Genomic DNA, 20,995 nt, shown 5'->3' on the forward strand with positions numbered 1-20,995 from the left:
GCACACGGCGATTAGTTATCACAGTCCTACCTACTTTATCAAGCTCCATCTGCATTAGGCACCAGGCTGCGTGTGGCACCGGGACCAGGGCAGCAGCCGCTCCCCACCGGGCCGACCCCTCCCGGGGACACCGGCAGAGCCGCGCACCCCGCGGCTGCCCCCGCCCGCCCGCCCGCCGCACCTCCCTCGCCAGCCCCGGCTCTTTGTTCGCCACCAGCCCCGCTCGGGCGGCGGCGGGGAGCCGGCCAGGGGAAGGGGGAGCCGGCCAGGGGAAGGGGAACGGGGCACAGCGAGACGCGTTCTGCGGTGGGGACCACACAGGGACCGCCGGGGAACCCCCGGGCCCCGCTCCCGACCCCGCCGCAAAGCGCCCCGGGCGGGGAGCAGCCGGGGGACTCCAGCCGCACCCCCGGTTCCTTCCGCGGGGCTCCGGGCCAGGCGGCCGCACCTGCCGGGGCTGCGGGCGGTGGCTGCCGGCGCTCACCGGGACTCGTCGCCACGTCTCCCCGCAGCGCTGCCGGGCTCGGGGGGTGCGCGGACCCCGCGGGGCGGGGCGGGCTGCCCGGGCGCCCTCCCGGACCGACCCTCGACCTTCGCCCGGCCGGCGGGGTCTGCCCGTGGGGCCGGGTCCCCACCGCCGCGGCCATGGCGATGGGGCGGCGGGGCGAAGGGCGCCTGTCAGCCCTCGGCGGGCGGGGCCCCGCACCCCGGTGCACGCACACACACACACACACACGCACACCCCACAGCCCCGCTACCGCCCACGGCCCCGCCGCGGGGGCTCCCGACCCACCTCGTCCTCGGAGAGCCCGTAGACCGGCTCCACCGCCGCCGCCGTCGCCATGGAGCCGCTGCGTGGGGCGGCCCGTTCCGTGCCGCTCCCGCCCGGGGGCTTCGCGGGGGTGCCGCCGGCCCGGCCCAGGTGAGCCGCTGCCTCCTCCCGCTCCTCCTGCAGCCGCCGCTGCTGCTCCTCGCCCGCGGGCGGGGGAAGGCGTTCGCCGGGAGCCGAGCGCCAGCGGGAAGGGTCCGTGGGCGGTGCTGCCCGGGGGCGGCGGTGGGGCCCGCCCGCTCTGCTGCTGCTGCTGCTGCTGCTGCTGCGGCTGCCGCCGGCTGGGGCTGGGGCTGAGGCTGGAGCTGAGGGCGGCCGCAGGAACGCGCCCTCCCCGCGGCGGGGAGCCCCGGCGGCGGCGGCCCAGTGGGGCGGAGAGAGGCCCGGCCCGGCCCAATGGCAGAGGCGGTGGTCGGGGGCGGGAAGCCCCGCCGGGACGGGCTGATTCGCTGCCTCCGGGAGGGAGAAGGAGGAGGGAGAGGCGGAGGAGGGCGGGGGACCTCTCAGCACGGTTCGGGGGATGGCCCGGCCCGGCCCGGCCCGGTTCTGAGGGCTGCGCTCCCCTCAGAGGCCGCCGCCGCGCTCCGCCCCTGCGCGAGATGGGGAGGGGGCGCGCGGAGCGGGCGCGCAGAGCGAGCGCCCCCCGGCGGGCACGCGCGGCCCCGGGACCCCCCCCGCGCTCCGCGGTGATCGCTGAGGGGAGGGGGGAGAGCAGGGAGGGGAGGGGGCGGCCCGGAGCCCCTAACGGGACCGGGACCGGGCATGGGGATGGGGCTCAGCGGTTCCTGCCGGACGGAGGGGGCCCGCAGGAGCCTCCGGCCGCAGCCATTTCATCGCCCAGCGCCCCGCTTGTCAGGACGCACCGCGTCCTGCGGGTCGCTGCGGGGCGAAACCCAGTCACGCTCGGTTCGAGCCGAGTTCCGGATTGGGTTTCTGCTCCGCCCCTAGTTGGTTCTGCCCCCGCCCCGGCCGTGCCCCACCCGCCGCTAATCTCTCATTTATCATCTGCATGTTATCTTTTGGCAGTACGATAGCGCTTAAGTAGCGGGTAATGAGCGATAGTGTACATGAAACCGTTCTCAGACCCATTTCTGCTTTTACAGAGCAACATTCGAGTTCTACCACGTTTACTCTTTAGTGCGTGACACTTTAATAATGCCATGTGGAGCCGATGACACAGAAAAAGCCTTCTGTCCGCCCACCCCAGCCCAGGCTGCCCCTTTCCCTCAGCCCCCCTGGCTCTGTGTCCCCAGCCCAGTGTGGGGCTGCACTAGGGCTTGGGTGGCACTCCGGTTCTGTCGGGTCAAAGGAAACCAGCGGCAGCTTTCTGACTGCATCAGGCTCTGAGCTGAGCCAGAACCAAAACTCGGCTCCTCTCCTGCTACTGAGGTCTCCTCAGCAAACTCCAGCGAAAACTGGGGACGTCCAGGGGAGAGGCCTGGCAAACAGCAGCTCCTGAAACAAGAGCAGAAAGCACTCGTGATAACTCTGGTAGTTACTCGTGGTAACTATTTCCCCCTTACTGTGTTTCGACAGCAAAGAGTACACTGGGCACTACGAAAATCCCATCCCTGGAGGAGCTTTCACCTGACTCCTTGACAGCCAGACCAGACCAACCTCTGGATGCTCAGATATCATCTTACACCTGTTTTCTGCTCCACAGAGCAGAGGGGAAAGGGAAATAGGAGATGACTTTTTTTTTTTCTTCTTCTTCTTCTTTTGTCTGGAGGGATTCCACAAGCAGTCAGTAAGCCAGAAAGTTTTTTCCCAGCCTTTACAAAAGCTCCTCCTGGGGAAGGAGGGCTTTGACCTCTGCCCAGACAGCAGTGCACCAGAGCTGAAATGTCAAGCTGCTGAAGTGCAGGGCACTTACCCTTACTTTAAGCCTTTGTGCACACATGAATGTCTCCTGGCCATGAACTACACACGGTGTAGTTACTACCTGGCAGGTGGAGGCAGGGTGTCTCTCAGAACCATACTCTGAACTGTCTCTGGTTCCCTCACCACCCAGGACCTGCCAGGGCATCCCATCCAAGGGGGAGGTCCAGTGGATTGCCTGAGCAAGAGGCTCACTCAGAGGTTCTCATGTCAAGATAAATTAATTGAGTTTTATTCTCTGTCTCCAGGCAGAGCAGTCTGCTCTCAATTCTGGATCTAGCTTTTTTTTCCCCAAGTTTTTTAATCAGATTCTTTATTTCCTTAACAGAAGCAGCTCCACCACCTCTCATGCCCTGGTTGCCTCTCACAGTTGGTCAGATCATTCTCTCCCCAAGGTTTTTCCTTTTCGGTCACCTCTGTCTTGCTTTAATCCCTCCTGTTACAGTGCCAGAGCTCTGAGCAGCAGCAGGAGTCACTTCAGTGGCTTTTTTCAAAGGCCACTTCTTCCATCTCTGCCTGTGTCAGGTTGCTGCTACACAAACCCTGCCTCATCACGAGGGTCTGACCACAAGGCCATGGTAAACTGAGCCCAAACCATCTGAAGGGCAAGCTCTGGGAAGTTCAGGTGGTACTTGGTATGATTTCAGGATTATCTAGAGTATTTTTTCCATAATCAGTTTCAGAAACTCCTCTCAGTCCTTTGTATCCTGTATCTTTTAGTATCAGCAGCTGAGACCGTGAGCTGTAACTGGAAACTATTAGGAACCTGGCATGGACTACCATGAACATTTATATTTCTGAAGTGTAGAATGAAAAGGAAACAACTGGCTGTGATTCAACGTCTGGAGCTGGACTGGAATCCAAAAGCTGTAAAGCTGCTGGTTCAGGGAAATCTCAGTCTGGATCCTTTCTGCAAGGCATGACCACAAAGGGTGAGCTCTGGACGTGTGTCCCCTGCCAGGGCACCTGTGTGCCTCCGAGCCCAGAGGCTGGCACTGCCACGTCACAGCATCCACAGCCCGGGCTGGCAGAGCCAGAGAGCTCCCATCCACAGCCTCTCCCCAAGGGAGAATCTCTGTGTGCATAAGCTGAATGAAAGGATCACTGATGACAGAGCAGAAAATTAGTATTCTCTGCCACTAGCACATCAGCCTTATCGGATTGTAAAGCTTTAGTATCAAATCTGTGATGGAAATTACTTGCCTGTTGGCTTGTGCATACTACTACATGCATTATTCCTCCTCAGGACTGCGTTTAGGATAATGGCTGACCCTGGAGAGATGTCATTTGTGTGAGAATGCTGACATCAAAAAGCTCGAGGTGCGTGCAGCTCAGATGATTTATAACTGGCCTCTTTATATAACAAAGGCCCATTAATCATTTAAAATTTTCAGGGGGGAAATAGATTAAATATACATTGTAGATGGCAGTTCTCAATTCAAGCTGCAGCTCCACACAAGTGTGTAAGGTGGGATGTGGTTGGGAGTGACGAGGACACAGTGCTCCTTGGCTGGCAGGTACTGGGAGGTGTGAGGAGGGAGTTCCTGCACCCCAACAGCCACGTGAAGCTGAGGCTTCCTTTGAACCCCCAGCAAATCTGCAGCTCTGTGCCAGAGAGGCTGAAAGGGGGTTCTTCCCCTTCCAGCTGGTGATTAGCTTACAGCTTGGGGTGATATCTCTCATTATTCCTTTAACCTCATCAGCCCAACAGCAGACACCACTCTGTTCTCATAAATCCCTAATCCTGTTCTAAATCTCTCTAACCACTTCCTCAGCAATATCCCCCTGCAGCAAGGTGCCCTGGGCTGACTGCACAGATTAATAAAACATCTCAGCCCTTTAATGTATGTGTGCACTTGCCAGCCGTTCTTTTGTTCATGCTAAAAAGCCAAACAACACCAATATGTTCTTTTCTGTAGAAAAAAGGAAAATATTTTTCCATTTTCCTGCATGGACCCACGGTCCATTGGCTTTTAATTCCCTCATATGCCAAATAAAAGCCATAAGAACACCTGAGCATGTGCCTCTCTTTAACTTCCAATCAGTTCTACTCAGAAGATAGCAGAGCAGGAAGATACCAGGGACTACTGCTAACATATTTTTGCCCACGCATCATGAAAATTGCAATGGCATTATCGTAATAGTCTAAGATGTAAGAAAAAAAAGACAGTATTGGTCTAAAGAGCTGATCCAAAGAGCAAAGAGGGCATGAGATGCTTTCTAAATAGCTCTTTGTGGGGCACGCACATGAAAGTTGTTTCAAGCTGATCAAACATGAACCAGCTCCAGCCAGAACGCTGTCTCACCACAGTGACTGGAAGAGCCCTGATGAGCAAAAGGCTCCAAGCACATGCACTGCTTTTTTTGTTTCTCTGTTTGAGTACTACCTGGCTGGTTAAACCCAGATGTGCAGCTTCATCTTTGAGGCAGGATGGTCCCCATCAAGTTCAAAACCATGGGCAAAATGAATTCACATCTGTCTTGAGCCCACAGGTCCTCCAGCACAGGTCAGCCTGCAGGGACAGGGAGAAGAAAACTCTTGTAAGGGATGTGACTGTTGCTTAAGATCAGCCCCAGCAAATTCTCCTTTGTGTAAACACCAGATAGGCAGCAGCAGCAGATGTTTGTCTTGATTCCTATGTTACTAATTTTTAGCTTTTTGCTGAAAGAAGCATTCCCTTATTTAGTCTTAGAAGGAGGCTCCTATCTTGATGTGAACTAAATATCAAAGCCGTATAAACCTTTGATACACTGAGTATTATCTGATGAGATTTTTATTCATCTAAATTACTACTTAACACTGTGCACTCTCAGGGTACTCCCTAGATATTGTGTTTTGCTGTGTGCTCTCCCTCATCATTCAGACATTCCCAGCTATCAGTAATTACTGATTTCACACTTCTGTGGCTGCTCCTTCCATGTTTACTGTCTCATCCATTTAAATTACTATTTTATGGGGATCAGGGATTGCTGAGAAAAAAGTGGCCACTGCAAATAGGTTTGATAAAATTCCATGCAGCAGAAAGCCTTTCACCTCAGCAGACATGTGCCAAGCCCAGGTGCAGTGCAGTGAAAGCAGCAACCAGGAATCTAACTTTTTGCTCAGGAAACTGCTGTTGTTAATGAGTCTTTTTTCCCTTGGTATTACAGTGTAAATGTTCAAACAACCTCCAAGTACAACAGGGAGGGTTTTGTTGTTTTCTGCTTACCAATGCCAAGTGATGGAGAATATTTCACAAAAAAGGAAAAAAAAAAAAAAAGGCTTTTAGTGGGAAGGATGAGAACTGTCAGCTTGGGGACTGAATTTGCAGGGTACTTACTCACAATCCAGCATTCCACTGTTGGATTACTGCTGAGCAGGCAAAAGCCATAAATAACATTTATGTTTTTATCAGGTACCAGTACGTATTATGGGAAAATTAGGGTAATGAGAAGCTGGTAAACGGGAAAACATCCCACTTTGGGTTCAATATTTTCTTAAAGCCCTAACTCATGGAATTCACTCTATCCCAGTATGTCCTAGATCTTTTCCAAATCTCAAGTAGGTATTTTAAATCTCTTCCATAGAATGTGTGTGAAAAATTAAGAGAGATGAGATCAGAAATGCTCTCAAGTATTTATTACTTGCTTCCTGTCTCTCTCAATTAATTTTTTTTCTGTATACACTGGACATTGTAATATACTTTTTTATGGCACTGCACTATCAACATTTGTTTATATCAGATATATATTTTAGTTTCAATTTTATCTCAGATTGAAATATAGTACTCTAATATTAGTCTTATCCCTTACTAGGTATATTTTGTTTTTCCCATAATGAATTGATGATTCTTGACATGAGAGTTTATCAGCTATGAACTCCTGCAGAGTGAGAAAGCTTACAGCCCTGTTGTACTTCAGGTGAATTATTTCCAATTGTAATTATTACAACTGCAATTATTACAATTAAAGTAAGTAAAGTAAGCTTCCTTTTTTTTTTTAGCTTTTAGATTTTTTCATGGGAGGTTCATGACACATTCTGAAATTTTCATGCAGTTGTATCAGGTTGAATCCAGTAAGCAGTTTTCACTTTTTAATCACTTCAGCTCTGCATTTTATTACTGCTTGTTTCTACAGTTCCATTTTTATGGACACAGGGATGGAATTCATTTGACCTAGTCACTCTGGGATCCTTTTATCCCCAACAAAGAGAAATGGGAGCTTTTGAAATGCAATTCATCTCGTGGTGCTGAAGCAGACATCTGAAAAAAAGTCAAATGAATGTTAGCTTGAAAGTGCCTCTTCCTCTCTATTGACTGCAAGAGAGCCCAGGGCGATGAGCTCCAAGAAAGGCACCCACATCACAAGCATCCAGCTGCAGGTGGGACAGGACTGTCCTTCACAGCCTGACCCAGTTTGCATCATTTTTAGAAACTAAATGCAATAAGAAGGCATTTCCCTAACACATTCTGAAGTTTTAGGATGGAGCGTGGAGTATTTTAACTCAGCTTCTTCACAAGTACAACAGCAACCCCTCTAGTACCTGAACAACTGTTCACATAGAGAAAAACAGAGGCAGGGTGTCAACCCCTTTCCTACTGTCTGTGCCTGCAGGACAACCTTCACTTCTTGTCATTTAGGTTGTGTCACGTCATCGGGCTCCCAGGAAGTGCTCTTGACATAAAACCTTTCTTTCCCTCAGAGCGAAGCGGTTGCCACGGCGGCTTGGCCACTGCTCAGCCAGACACTTCCCTGCCCTGATAAACAGAAAGAGATCACAGCCCGCTCTCCAGAACCAGCACACGCCACATTTCTTTGCTACCCCAGGGCCCTGAAGACGAACTCTTTTGTTTGGCCTTTTTTCACATGCACTTAGAAATATTTCACGAACTATTCTGTATCAGTTGCACGCAATGGTGACTGCAACGAAAGCCTGGTGAATAGGATGGAACACTGCAAAAACTTTGCTGGTTCCACTATTTGCAGACATTATACACTGCAAAATCTTCACTATTGCCATTCTTTGTAGCTGTTATTTGTTTTTCTGCTGGACTTAACTGTACCAGCTCCTGCCCAAATACTGGGAGACGCTACTCAGAAGGTCACTGTAACATGCCAATATATAGACTTTACACTGTAAATCCCCAGTACTTTTAGTCACCCATTGACTGTAGACACAAAGAAAATCTAAATAAACCATGATCTTCACAAATACAGATGGCTGGGGCTTTATAGAATTGGCTTGAACAGATTAATAGAGCCACAACCTAAGCAGAAAATGCTCTTTAGGAAATGAGATGGATGCCTCACCCGCTTACCAAACGGCAGCACGATCCTAAACACCCGGAACGGCACACTGATGCATTTCCGAGGAGCTGTAAATGCACAGCAACAGCTTCTGAACGGCTGCGGTGAGATCAGAAGTGAGAGCACGGATGTGGGCAGCCAGAGGCAGCTCCTGTACCCGGCACCGGCCTCGGCTTCCTGGGCTGCGACCCTCCCCGCTGCTCCCGCTGCTCCTGGCCCCGGTCTCAGAACCTTCCCGGGGCTTCTCCTGCAGGGAAGTTATTGCTTTCCTCCTGTAACTCTCACCTGGCTGCTGGGGACAGCCCTCCCACCCCCTCCAGCCACCCCAGCACAGGAGGCATCTCCTTAATTGCATGAGCAATGGAGCTATTTTTGTCAGGCATTGTTCCGATTGAGGTATCGACCGGCAACCGGGATCTGATTGACTCCCCAGGCTCGGTGGCAGCGGGCCCGGGCTGAGGGCTGCAGCCACGCAAGGGGTGCGGGCAGCGGCGCTGAGAACCGCGCAGGGAGTGCGGGCAGCGGGGCTGAGAACCGCGCAGCCAGAGCTGCGCTCTGTGCGCTGGGCAGGGGATGCCTGATGGGCAGGGGACGGGCAGGGGATGGGCAGGGGATGGGCACGGGATGGGCACGGGATGGGCACGGGATGGGCAGGGGATGCCTGATGGGCTTTGTCTTTCCCCTCTCTTCCAAACCAATATTGCACTGCAATGCTTCCAAAGGCGATTTTTAAAATGTTCTAATGACAATGTTATCACTTGTTCTGCTGAGCTTAGTAAATCGTAGAAGTAATAATGAAAAGTTACAGATTTTATCCTATTTTCCTATTTATCCTGTTTTCAGTCCTCAGTTTAAAAAGGATTTCATTATTTCCACGAAGGAGAACATAAATCTCCATCCCACAGAGCCAAAAGAAGGCTGTTTACAAACACGTGTCAACTTAGTTCAATATTTAGTGTTGGTACTAACCCATCATTTTCTCACTGTAAATCTTATCAAAGGTGATAGTTTATATCAAAAGATTTCATAAGAAATTTTAATATTTTGTCAGGTTTATGTTTGAATGATAACCACTGCATCTATGTTTTCAGTATGTATCTCTCTTAAAGGGTTATTAAAGCATTATTGAAATGTCTGGGGGCTGAATATGATGCTGAACACAGGAACTGGTTCTGAATGTAAAAGATAAACTATTTTAAAACATGTTAGTATTTTGTAATATATCTTATTGAATTGTCATTGAAAACTCATCAAAGCTATAAACCAAGTTAAGTCAGACTCCCACAAAAGGGAAATAGCTTTCAGTTTTTTATTACCAAGTTATTTCTCAGTTCTGTCCCCTTCTGGTTTCATTACTTTATGAGGGTAAAACTGCAGCCCCCTGGCCTGGAACAAGACCTTTTAAAAAGGTTTGTGGTACAGTGAGGTAAAAGCAACCAAAAGATAGAAACCTTATTGTTGGGAATGGACTGAGAGTCCTCTCCTCACAGTAACATTGTGTGTTACCCCCCTCAGATCTCCTGTGGCTGTGTCACCAGCAGCCACAGCTCAGGGCTTCGGAGCAGCTGCTTTCTGAATCACTCTGTCTCAGCAATATTATTACCCTCTGAGTACAAAAGGTGGATCTCTCACCTTCGTGCTAGGCTTCACCATCCCTAGAGTCAGCAGAATTTCCCTGTCTCCAGCGGTGGAAAGGTCTGACCTGACTTTTGACTAAGTTAATTGCTATTCAATTTAGAGTAACAATATAATACTTCAGGCATGAGCAAGATTCTTGCCCCTCCTTTAACAGGATTCTTCTGTGTTGCAACTTCCCTGTGGTTTTGAACATTTTGGGTGGGTGTCAAAGAGGTGCAGGCAGAGAGGGCTGATGCATTATACATGAAGATTTGCTTTTGTAACTTCCTACCCAGTGTCAGCAGCAAGGCAGGATTATCACAGCAATTTCAGGAGTACGACTAATTGGTTTCTCTCTTGACTCAAGAGCCAGCTCAGAGCTGGTGAGTCCGAGTGGCAGCAGAGCAGAGGCAGCAGAAGCAGGTGGCTGTAAGGAAAGGTTTGCTCCTTCACAGCAACCTCTGCCTTCCCAGTCACACCCAGGCCTGGCTCCATCCATCCATCCATCCATCCATCCATCCATCCATCCATCCATCCCTCCATCCATCCAAGCCCTGTGGTTCTCCTCCTAACAGCAGGAGACAGCTGTCATGTAGCCAGCAGCTCACTCAGGGGTGACAAGTAGGTGGACTAAACACAGATTTAAGGACAACAGTGCAGAGAACACTCAGATTTACTGGATAAATGTGTTTTCTTGAGAAGCTGCCAGGAGAAGATCAGCGTAAGCACTGACAATCATTTTTGTCAATTGGCATTTCTTTATAAAATTGTTCTGCTTTGGATTAACAGTTATGCTATTGTAGCAGACTGAGACTGCTAGGAAAATGATATAATTTTTAAAATTAATATTAAATCAAATTTACCTTAAGCCACTCAAGCAGTTTATCGTTTTTCCCTTCACTTCTAGCTCACTTAAGCAAAGCATTCATTTTGAGCTAATAAGCAAAATTAATATTAAAGAAGTTGAGAGAAGGTGTGTCTCTATTAGTAATTCATAGTTTACAGAAAAGAAAACCAAACCAAAACATCTCAGGAATATTTTAAAGAGCCTCATAAAATTGTCTGACCCGGTCTGTGAGGTGTGGTGTCCCAAAGGCTTTGAACAGTGGCTGCTAATTACTCTTAGAGGTCTTTGACGTAGCCAGTGGCCTGGGTTTTGGACAAGGAGGAAATCCCCACAGTTCCCTGTCTTTCCTGGTAGGTGAGTTTTCCAGTCAGTGGGGCAGCTGGGCAGGTTGGGGGAACAGAGGGGACAGGAGGCCCCAGGCTGATGAGAGGCAGAACGTTGCTGTCATGGTGCAGAGGCTTTTCTGCTTTCTCAGTAATTAAGCTTAGTTTATGAGAAACGAAAATATAATGAGATTTGTTATGCAAACTGTTTCTTTCACTTGGATTTCATGTTCTGCCTGTGTTTAATAAATCTTGGTTTTGTTCAGATGGTTGTGGTGGTGATAATCCCAGCCAGATTTTTCTCCCTTGGGGAGAAAAAAATCTGAAACCTTTATGGTAAAGTGATGAAAAGTTAAGTTTCTCAAATTTACACATCCTTTGAGGCTCACTCAGCAATACACAGGTCTCATCCCCATGCACTGCTCACCAGGAGGCAGCAGGTGAGGGAAAGCACCCCACAGACCAAGAGATGAGGTCTGGCACAGACACAGAAACAGGGAGGAATACAGTTGCTTCAGGTGAATCACACAGGACACTGTAGCGCTGCCCGTGGCCGCTAATCTCCATGGCATCTGCCCAGCAATGCTGTCTCTCCTGTTACACCACCCAGGGCATGTCCCACGCCACATGCCAGTCCTGGCTGAGCATCCTGCCCCCAGCCTTGCTGTCCTTACCAGTGCTCTCTGAGCTGCTCACCCTGCCAGGGAAAACAGAAACAAACAAGTGCACGGGACTGGTGGGATTAAAAGCTCAGGCTCATCTAGTTTGGTATCTTGTCTCTGCCAGTGGCCAGCAGAAAACAGCAAGGCAAGCACGCGGTGACACTTCCAGTGCCTGACTTCCCAGCTCCCAGCACCCTGCAGCTCAGAGGCATCCTGAGCCAGAGCCTGCACCTTTGTCTTTTGTGGGCTTTGATGTGTTTCTCTGAACTGGTCAGAATCCTTTCTGAACCTCTGTAAATTTATGGCATTATTCGGAATAACAGATTCTAACGTACTGTGTGAAAAACACCTCCTTCTGTTTTGCTTTTCTATAGCTTTAACTATTTAAGTATACTTCTCCTGTTTCTTATATCATGGTTAATAGGGAACAACTACCAACCACTCAGCTTCTCCAGGGACTGATGCTTTTACTGGCTCAGTTCCTTCAGTTCCTTGCTGGGCTGTAGACCTGTAGCACACAGTCCCTCCAAGTACACAAGTTTTCCTCATTTTCCTCATCTCTGTGCCCTTGTCACAGCTTTTGTTAAGGCTGTTACCTATTTTCTAGGCATTAGTCTCTCTAGGCTTTAGTCCCTAGGATTTTGGGAGGACAGGATTAGTCCCTAGGATTTTGGGAGCTAAGGACTGGGTGTGGGTACAGAGAGGGCACAAGGGATTTATGGTGCCCATTTTTCTGTTCAGCTTGCTATTTCCTTCCTTGTCTCTCTGAAGCAGTCTGCTGGGAGGGCTGGTCTGGTTTGGCAGATAGAGAGTATTTAGCTGATGTTTCCATACAGCAACCTAAAGCAGTGCTAAGAACCTAAGTAGGGCAGAACATGGTACTGACTTTTTGTGTTGGGGTTGGCTCTCTGGTTTACTTTGCACTAACCCATGTTGAGTATCATTGTGCTGAGCTACAGCTCACCCATTCAGTATCATGAAATGATTGTGCAGCTCTTCTCAGCTGGCTTTTTAAAAATGATCTCTAATAATTTAACAATCACCAGCAAAATTTTTGTGTAGCTCCTCCATGGGGAAGTCCTCCAATGGATCTCTTTCTGCAGCATCCATAAAGGTCTTCAGCCTGAGAACATGGGGTCACTCTGTGACCTTTACAGTGACCTTTGAAAAATCAGTTTCAGCATTTTGCACTCTAAGCAATGCTGTCTTGGGGCTGGACTTAAAAGTAAGAAGAGGCTCCTGTTCTCCAGTCTGCACACATAAAGCTGATGGAAGGATTTGTGATTTAGATCTTGGAACTTTTTTATTTTTCTGTGAAGTATCATGTGTGGTTTTTAGGTTAAGTAGAAGACATAGGATGGACAATGTCACTAATTGTGTATTCAATTACCATCCTGAACACACTTTAAGACCGAAAAAAAAGATCAGAAGATGTTGTTTGATGCTCTTGCTCTTCTAGTAGACAGCCTGAAGCTCAGTTATCTTCCTTTTTGAATTTCCACATGAAAGGCTTTTCTACTCCTAAACCAGATGAATAGTTTCTACGTTTTCAGCTGCAGAAGATCTATGGCCTGATTTAGAAAACTGGTGAAAGAAGCAACTCACCAGACAAGCCTCCCACTCTCCCAGTGTCTGCTCTGTGCAGGAAGATGCATTTACTCCCCATGTAGGAAAGGACTTGAGAACAGAGGACGTGCTATTGACTGTCCATGTGCATCATTCCTACACAGCTGCACAGGCAGGTGCACAGCACTGCCAAAACCTTTAAAAGAGAACATGCAGGATTCCTGTGAACGACTGCCATACACCTGCTAACAATCCACCTTTGAGTTCCATAGGAACAGCAGGCTTCTTTCTTATCAATTTCCATTTATTTTCCATCAGTGTGCAGCAGGGAGCCAGGTGACCCATTCATTCTGATCAGCCACTGAGAAATGGCAAGCCTGCTTCTGCCAATTTAAATAGTCAGGTCACAAATGATGGCAAACATTCTGTTCTCACTGGACAGAGTCCTGGGGGCAAGCACACGGCTACAGACTGAAAATACACCATGCTCAGGACAGTATTTATTTAAAAACTCTCCTGGTCTCCTGCATTTTATGACAAATGCATAACTTGTGTATTGGGAGAGAGTTATTCAGCTGCTATGCTAAATCTTGCCTTAATGTCACTATTTGCTATTGTCATGCTTTAAAAAGTTGTGCCTAAAGGCCACGATTTTGTGCAACCATGGTCTGTTGTTCCTTGTGCTATTGATAGATTTTGTAGCAGTGGCCACCTGCCTTTCTTTAATACCATCCTCTTTTTTTTAATTATTTTTTTTTTTCTCTAGCACAACCTCTTTTATCCCCTCCTAGCCCTTTGCAGGTTGGCTGTCTGGGGATGAGAGCACTGACAAACAAACACAGTCCTGTGCAGCTGCCTGTGACAGGAACTTCTGGCTGAAGACCTGGTACTCAGAGCCTGAGGAAGGCTGCCCTGCTGAACGTGTCTTTTCTTAGCACATGAGAGCTGGTGTACCACCTTGAGCCTGGCAGGATGCCACCCTGACACCTGGGCATGGTGCTACACTCTGTGTATGCTTGAAATCTGTTTGCTGAGGGTACCTTCCAAGCCCAGGATGCTGCCACGACATTTTTGGCAGGTCTACCCTCAGTGAAAATCCCGAGCCAATGTTTTCAACACTCACTAACCTCCAGCACTCACTTTTATGCATCTCATGTTTGATTAACAGAGATACCAAGAGAGAAGCAATTCCATCTTACCTCAATGCCCCCGAGCAGTATTTCTGCTGATGCAGAGAAGCTGAGCAGCAGCTTCCTTCCCCCCACCGTGCTGGAGCTGGTCTGCAACACCTGGAGAAGACACCAAGATATCTGCAGTGAATTCTGCCTTGCACTGCTGAGAATTCAACAACAAGAAACGTTTATAGAGCTCAACTCAGCTGGCTCTGGGCTCTGAACAACTGTAAGGAGGAAGGAAGAGAGGGGTCAGCTCAAGTTCTGGAGCCCTGCCCATGGGAAAAAGGACACATGAATTTAATTCTGAAGGAAGTTTCCAGATTGTTGCCAGTATTGCTCATTCTCTGCAGGATTATCAGTGAGGAAATCTGTGCTATTCGAACTTGAGCAATGTTAAAAGGTTGCACTGTGGGTTATTTAATTTATGAGAAGTCAAGGTAGGCTAATTCCCTTATTTTCAGAAATGCACAGTCTGGTACCTTTGGGCACCAGATCCAGCTTCCCTGTTCACAGGCTCTTTTCAGCATCATCTGAAATCCCTCTCTCTAAACCTTTTGTGAAGGACACATTACAGTGTTCAGGCTGGGAAGCTCTGGGAAGGCACACGACCTATCTAAATTGCCTCTCCTCTATCATTCCAGCCCTAAACAGTAATCAGCAAAACCACCCCACCCGTCCCATTTGAGTTCCAAATCAGTCATGCATATCACTTGTCCTGGGGTGGAGATCTATCCCTGAATTTTGGGTTTCGAAACATCACTGTTTGTGTTGCAGAATACAATTATTTCTCCTACTGTGTCTGTAGGGTTGCTGAATGCCTTCTCCCCTTCTAAATGTGAAGTGGCAGCACAGCAGCTTTGAAGAGGTTTGTTTGGGGTACGAGAAGCCCTTCTCCTCCCCTGGGCTGTTCTAGAAGCAGAAGGGCAGCTTTTTCTCTAGGCTAATTGATTCTTTGGCTTCCAGGCTTTGGTATGGCAAAGGGTTCTCCTGTGTTTTGCTCCCACCAGCACCAGATCAAGGGACAAGGGCAGTGTGTGCTGCAGGGGCTTTTCATCCCACAGACTTGGGTATCCCTCCTAAGGCAGAGCCTGGGCCCCAGCAAAGTGTGGAAGGTGCCTGAGCCAGAGAGGTTTTCCTGCAGGACAAACACATGGCTAGAGCAGGAGAATAATGGTTCCATGGAAGTAAACAGAGCCATGGGGTTTGGTACCAGTTGCCAGTTTGGCCCCTGGGGTCACTGCATTGCACACCTACACTCCCAGTGGGTTTGCTGTAGAGCTGTCCTGTCCATCTGAGTATCAGAGGTCACCCAGCTCCTTGTGCACCCTGCTCTGCACCCCTGTGAGCTCCCAGAAGCTGCCCTGGGAGGAATCATCATCCTAAAATCACAAAAAGAAATCACATCTGCTTCCACCCTCATTACTTGCCACTCTCCAACTGCTCAGCTTGGACAGGGACCTCCCAAAGCAGGAGAGAGGTGGGATAACAGTCCCACTAAAAATTCAGATTGGAGATGGTTAACAGGAACAACAAAGAGCAGGAAGGGAGTAAGAGGAATGGGAGTTCAGTGCACACACCTATGCACATGGCATTGCTTGCTGCTGAGGTGAAAGGTGAGCTGGATGCAAGTGAGAGAACACGAGCAGATTATCCTAAGAGTCAGTCACTTTTGTTTCTGACCTCTTGAATTATTAAGAAATACCTTGCAGTTAGTAACCTTTTCTCTGACACGGCTTCCAGCTATGTTTTTGTGTGCAAGCTGCACTTGCTTTGAGTGCTCAGTGGCACTCTGGCTTGGCCCTGTCTGGAGCAGCAGGGAGGAGCTGGTGGGTCAGTGCTCTCAGCAGCTCGGGACACCAGGGCACTCTTGTCTCCATCCCACACAGGTCTTCTGGCACCTTATTTTCACTACTCTAGATTTCTGGTGTGATAAACACAAAACTGAGGCACCAGGTGATGCTTCTACACCCTCTGATCTTTTGCCTTGTTCCTGAAGTCCTTCATCTTTTCTCCATAAGTAATGATTAGTGCTGATGTTTCAAAAAAGGCCATGATGCTGCCCTGAAAAATGCCCTGCAGGAGTAGGAGGCACCCAGGACACCCCTGCTCCTCACCCTCCTACCCAGCCTCCTCAACTCTTCCAGGTATTACATGCATAATTATCAGCTTTCCTTCTTAATTCTTTCATATTTTTAAAACAAATTACAATTATGAGCAAATCACAAAGGACAGGGGTGCTAAAAAATCTGCTTTATAAATACACCAACCTGAGAGCTAAATGCAATCACTCGTGTACTGTTACATGAGATCTTGTTGACATAACTCCAGAGATTTATACATATATTAGTATCTGATTTTTTTGAATCTATTCAACTGGCTTTTACAACCTATTTACAATGGCTGAAATTATTGATTTTAAGAATGTTTTGTTTTGTTTTTTATAGCAGAACCAGGGAGTTAGGTTTCTTGCTAACACAGAAGGAAGTAGTGCTGCATGGGACCTGTGCTGCAGACAGTGGCAGAATAAGGGTGCTCAGGAGAGGAGAGGGAAGCTCCAGCACACACCAGCTCACACTGGGGTCTGCAGTGGTGTTGGGTGATCACAGGGCACATCCTTGCCCATTCAGCACTCCAGATGTGGGTACAGGCCAGCTGCCTGTGCTGTGCCAAGTGACGTGGTCCGTGTGGCCATGAGGAAGCCAGAGAGGAGCTGCAATCAAACTGCTGGGAACAGCAGCAGGAGGAAAGTCGTGGTCAGCAGCCATGAGGCAAACAGCCCGGTGGTGAAACGGGGACTTGCCAGAAGGGTTTGTATGTAACCACTGCCTGAAGGGCACAGCAACTCTGATTTACACACACTCGTGACTCTATTGCTCACTCATGTGGCACTAGGCTCCCTCCTCACTCACACTGAGCTCCACTGCTCCCAGGTGGGCTCCAGGTTAGGTGCAAGAACATATCCAGGGGGCCATGGGTATCTTAGTTCACATGGTGGGATTTTCTACAGGTCTTGTGTACCCTTACCTGATGTGTAATTTTCTGTTGCAGGTTGTATAGACTCAGTATTTAGAGACATTACAGCCCTTTCCACCCACTCTGGTGAATTTATATCACTGCCTCTGACTGAAATGCTGCACACATGTGTGCACACTCTCACACTCTCACACACACACACACACTCACACACACACACACTCACACAGACTCTCCATTTCAAGGCCATTACATTAACCCATCAGAAATGCTGTTTCCCACTTGGTCAGAGCAGGCAATATATTGTGACTTCTGCTGTGAGAAATGTAGAGATTGATGGGGAAAATCATTAAAGCTGAAGCTAGAAAAGGCTAATTAGATAATCCAGTCCTCCCCCTAGTGCATGTCATTTTATATTAATAATGAAATATATTATTAAGGCTATGCCTACTTTTTTTAATGTCATCTTTATAAAGTAGAATTAATTTGCTTACCTCAAATTCAGGCGGCCTCAGAGATTTGATTCCAGTAGAATTCAAGGCAGGTCACTCAAAAAGGATCTTTCTGCCACCTTTTATATTCTCATGGCAGTCACAGCCCCTCCTCACCATGCCTGAAGTTTCAGGAGTGATGTCCCAAGGATGACGTTTTTAGATGCTTTAAAATATACAAAACATACCATCAGCATCAGGCAAACTACACCAAGAAGGTCTGACAAGATATTTTAGCCCCACCATCTTTTAATCTCTCTCTCAGCAGTAGGTGTGACCTTTTACATTTCCATGCCTACGTTTTGTGTATAGAAATTAAGACAACACTACCAGAGGCACATGGAGGTCTTTGGGTGAAAAGCTTGAGATAAAATGCCTGTTTCTATTAGCATTGCCTACAGTTTCTAATGTTTGGTTTTCTACATCATGGAGAAAGCAGCCTTTTCTCTGTGTTCCTTCTCCCTCATCTATGACCAAGGGACACACCTCTAAGAGCAGTTCTTGGATTTGTACATCTAGGTGCTGCCTGCAAAGAAGTCAGTGATCTGAGAAAGCCTGAGCACTTCACTGAGATCACACACTGGTGTCAGCAGGAACTACTGAAGTCCTCGGAAACAGTAAAAGGATTCCTGTTGTGACACGAAGGACTGACGGGGTTTTCTCCCCTCAAACCCTGCCTCCCAGCGGTGCTAAGGCTCAGAGCAGCCCAGGAGAACTCAAGGAAGCCACCATCCTGCAGCTCACCTCCAGCAAACACAGCAGCAACTCTGACAAACCCACTCTGGCCGGGTGTGCTCTGCTGGAAACTCCTTCCTAGACAAGGTTTCAAGCTTGACTCACTACAGGGCTATGAAGATCTGGAAATAAGTTACTCTCTGTGGCTTTCTCCAGGTGATGCTCCCAAATAAAGTCTTTCAGAAAATACCTGTTCTCAAATAAAACATTCTACATTAAAAGGAACACAATTAGTCTTACGTTGGGTTTGTTGGTTTGGGGTTTTGTTAGGTTTTTTTGTTTGTTTGTTTGTTTGGGGTTTTTTTGTGAAGCCAAAGGGTTTAGGTGTCTGCTAGCTATAGCAAAGCTGGGAGCTTTGTAGGGAGTGTAAAAAAAAAATGGTTTTCTAAGGAGCAAGTCCCCTGCCTCCTCTATTTTCCAGCTGCAGAGAGCTTGCCTGAGGACTTGGGAAGAATTTTGGGCACAGGAAATAACAGCATCGCTCTGAGATGGATGCAACATTAGGCTCCAGCCCCATGGAGTGATCGTAGGATATGGCATAAATCCCATCAGCTCAAGCAGAGGCATTTAGATATTAGTGTTTAATGAGCTGTTGGGTTCCATTTAGTTTCGTATTGCTTTTAAGAACTTCTGTGCATTCAAGCAAAGAAAATTGTAATGGCATAATTGATTAAACGAACTTCTCAAAGAATCTTAAAACACAGAAACACTGTAGCAGTGAGTACTGCAGCAATCATGTTTTAGAATGCAAAGAAATTGGTAAGTATTTTGATAGAATTTTCATTAATGTGACTGCAGTATGAAAACTAATTAGTCATTTGCATGTTAGTCAAATTACCTTTATAAAGAGTTCATTTGCAGACCGAGGAAACTGGGATGCATACCATGAAATCAATGGTGTGTAAAATAGATCTGAAATATTTTCTGTCTGTTTTCTCACCCTGCTTGTCTAACTTAAACTCAGCTGCAAATGCCTGTGTGTCACCAACAGCCCTGTCCATGAGTGCTGATGGGATTACAGCAGAGGGGTGAGTGGGGGCCAGCACGCAGCACTCAGAGGTGTATCCAGCCCCCAGGCTGGGGAGAACCAGACAGGGGAAAGGACTAAAACATTAGGTTGCGTTTGGAATTAAACTGTGGAGCACATTTTAAAAATACAAATGATTTGTTATTTTGTCCAGCTTTTCCACATTTTGACTGTAAGGTACAACCAGTTTTGAAACGTTGCTTATTTGGATGTGTCTGCCTGAAAATGGTTTTACTTGAGCTTCATCTTCCATGAGGATGATATTCTGACACCAGAATGATACATCTGCTCAGGAGCAGAATTCCAGCATTTGGAGGCTGGTTTCTCAATAAAGAAGAAACATGAGATATAGACAGGGGGTTCCTCTAAATAGACTTTTTATGTACCGTAACTGGAAGGCAATTGCACCAATTCCTTATTGCAAGAGAGCAACTGTAATTTAGGAGTCTTAATTGGAGATGGACCTCATGGTGATTCACCAGCTCCTTTTCCATCTCTGAACAACATCAGAGACCAGCAGGTTTTCTCAACCCTAAGCATTCTGTGCACATGAGAAGTCAGCACTTTGGGTGTAGCATTACAGGAATTACTGGTGGTCACAACAACCACTGTTATCTACACAGTTCTCTAAGGCTGACAAAAGCCCTCTGAATGTCTTGCTATTTAGGATTAACATTACAAGAGGGTTCTGGTGTGGGATAAGGAATAACACCTGAGAAAGTCCAAAATACTCATGGAATTATGCAGTCTAAGTCTTTCAAGGAGCTTGGGAAAAAACCTCACCCATGGTTGTAAAGTCTACATCATCCTACCAGCTCGACACTCCAAAAAGAACAAGAGGGACTGAACAAAACAGAGGAGAGGAATATGAGATGAAGGGATTAGTTAGAGGAGTCCTGGGAGGAGTGTAGTGAGCAAAAGGGTGAGTAGGAGGAAAATAAATCTGAGATGTAGGTGGGTGAGAGGTACATAAAGCCATGAAGCTGATACCAGATTACAGAGTCGTGAGTCAAACACTGAGGTATGAAACAAGTCTACAAAGGGTATCCCAGATTCCTCTAATTCACACAAAAACTTCTGCAAATAACACACTCTGCCAGAGATACGTTATGCAAAATCAATATTCATCTTTGTGGGTTAAGGAATGTTTAAAGAGTGAGTCACACAGCTGATGCATGGATGCGAGTCTCAGCGGTTCCATAGGTTCAAAATGCACAGAATACAATAAAGGAAAAGAGTGGGATTAAATAGAGTGCAAAACATAAACCCTAAAATTATTCTGAAAGGTCTCGCTTTCAAAGGGGAAGAATTTGCATGGGTCAAACTTCCATGTCAGATAGGTCTATTTTTTCAGGGTCTTGTCACTGTCCCACAGGTCTGACACTTGACTGGAGTCAGATCTCTAGATACAGAATTACTTTCCTCCAGACTTGTTTTTGCCTCTTCAGTAGCCTGGTACTGGTGTGCCTCAGGTCAGGGATGAATGTCTGACTTCTCAACATTCCTGCAGAGCAGGGAAGGACAGAAATGATCTTGCATTTCAAATGAAGAATACAGTCACAGCCTGGCATGGCCAGGCAGGGCCA

General features: G+C 47.8%; 1 protein-coding gene and 2 long non-coding RNA genes across 5 annotated transcripts in view; 1 reads left to right on the top strand and 2 right to left on the bottom strand.

Annotated features, from left to right (window-relative positions):
* LOC139790134 (E3 ubiquitin-protein ligase NEDD4-like) overlaps positions 1-937 on the bottom strand; it is a 119,718-nt gene extending 118,781 nt beyond the window's left edge. For all 3 annotated transcript variants that reach the window (XM_071731558.1, XM_071731557.1, XM_071731556.1), the window contains exon 1: positions 794-937. In XM_071731558.1, coding sequence (XP_071587659.1) covers positions 794-844 — 51 coding nt within the window. In that variant the 5' untranslated portion in view covers positions 845-937. The remainder of the gene's footprint in view (positions 1-793) is intronic.
* LOC139790142 (uncharacterized) lies at positions 796-7,898 on the top strand. Its single transcript, XR_011723417.1, has 2 exons — positions 796-922; positions 6,824-7,898. It is a non-coding gene; the product is annotated as an uncharacterized lncRNA (long non-coding RNA).
* Positions 2,339-19,414, bottom strand: LOC139790139 (uncharacterized). The gene is made up of 4 exons (XR_011723413.1): positions 17,651-19,414; positions 14,208-14,297; positions 6,870-6,948; positions 2,339-5,220 (listed from the first exon to the last, which is right to left on the bottom strand). It is a non-coding gene; the product is annotated as an uncharacterized lncRNA (long non-coding RNA).
* Between the last annotated feature and the right edge of the window lie 1,581 nt (positions 19,415-20,995).

The sequence above is a fragment of the Heliangelus exortis genome, chromosome Z (genome assembly GCF_036169615.1).
Source record: "Heliangelus exortis chromosome Z, bHelExo1.hap1, whole genome shotgun sequence".
NCBI classification, from domain to species: domain Eukaryota; kingdom Metazoa; phylum Chordata; class Aves; order Apodiformes; family Trochilidae; genus Heliangelus; species Heliangelus exortis.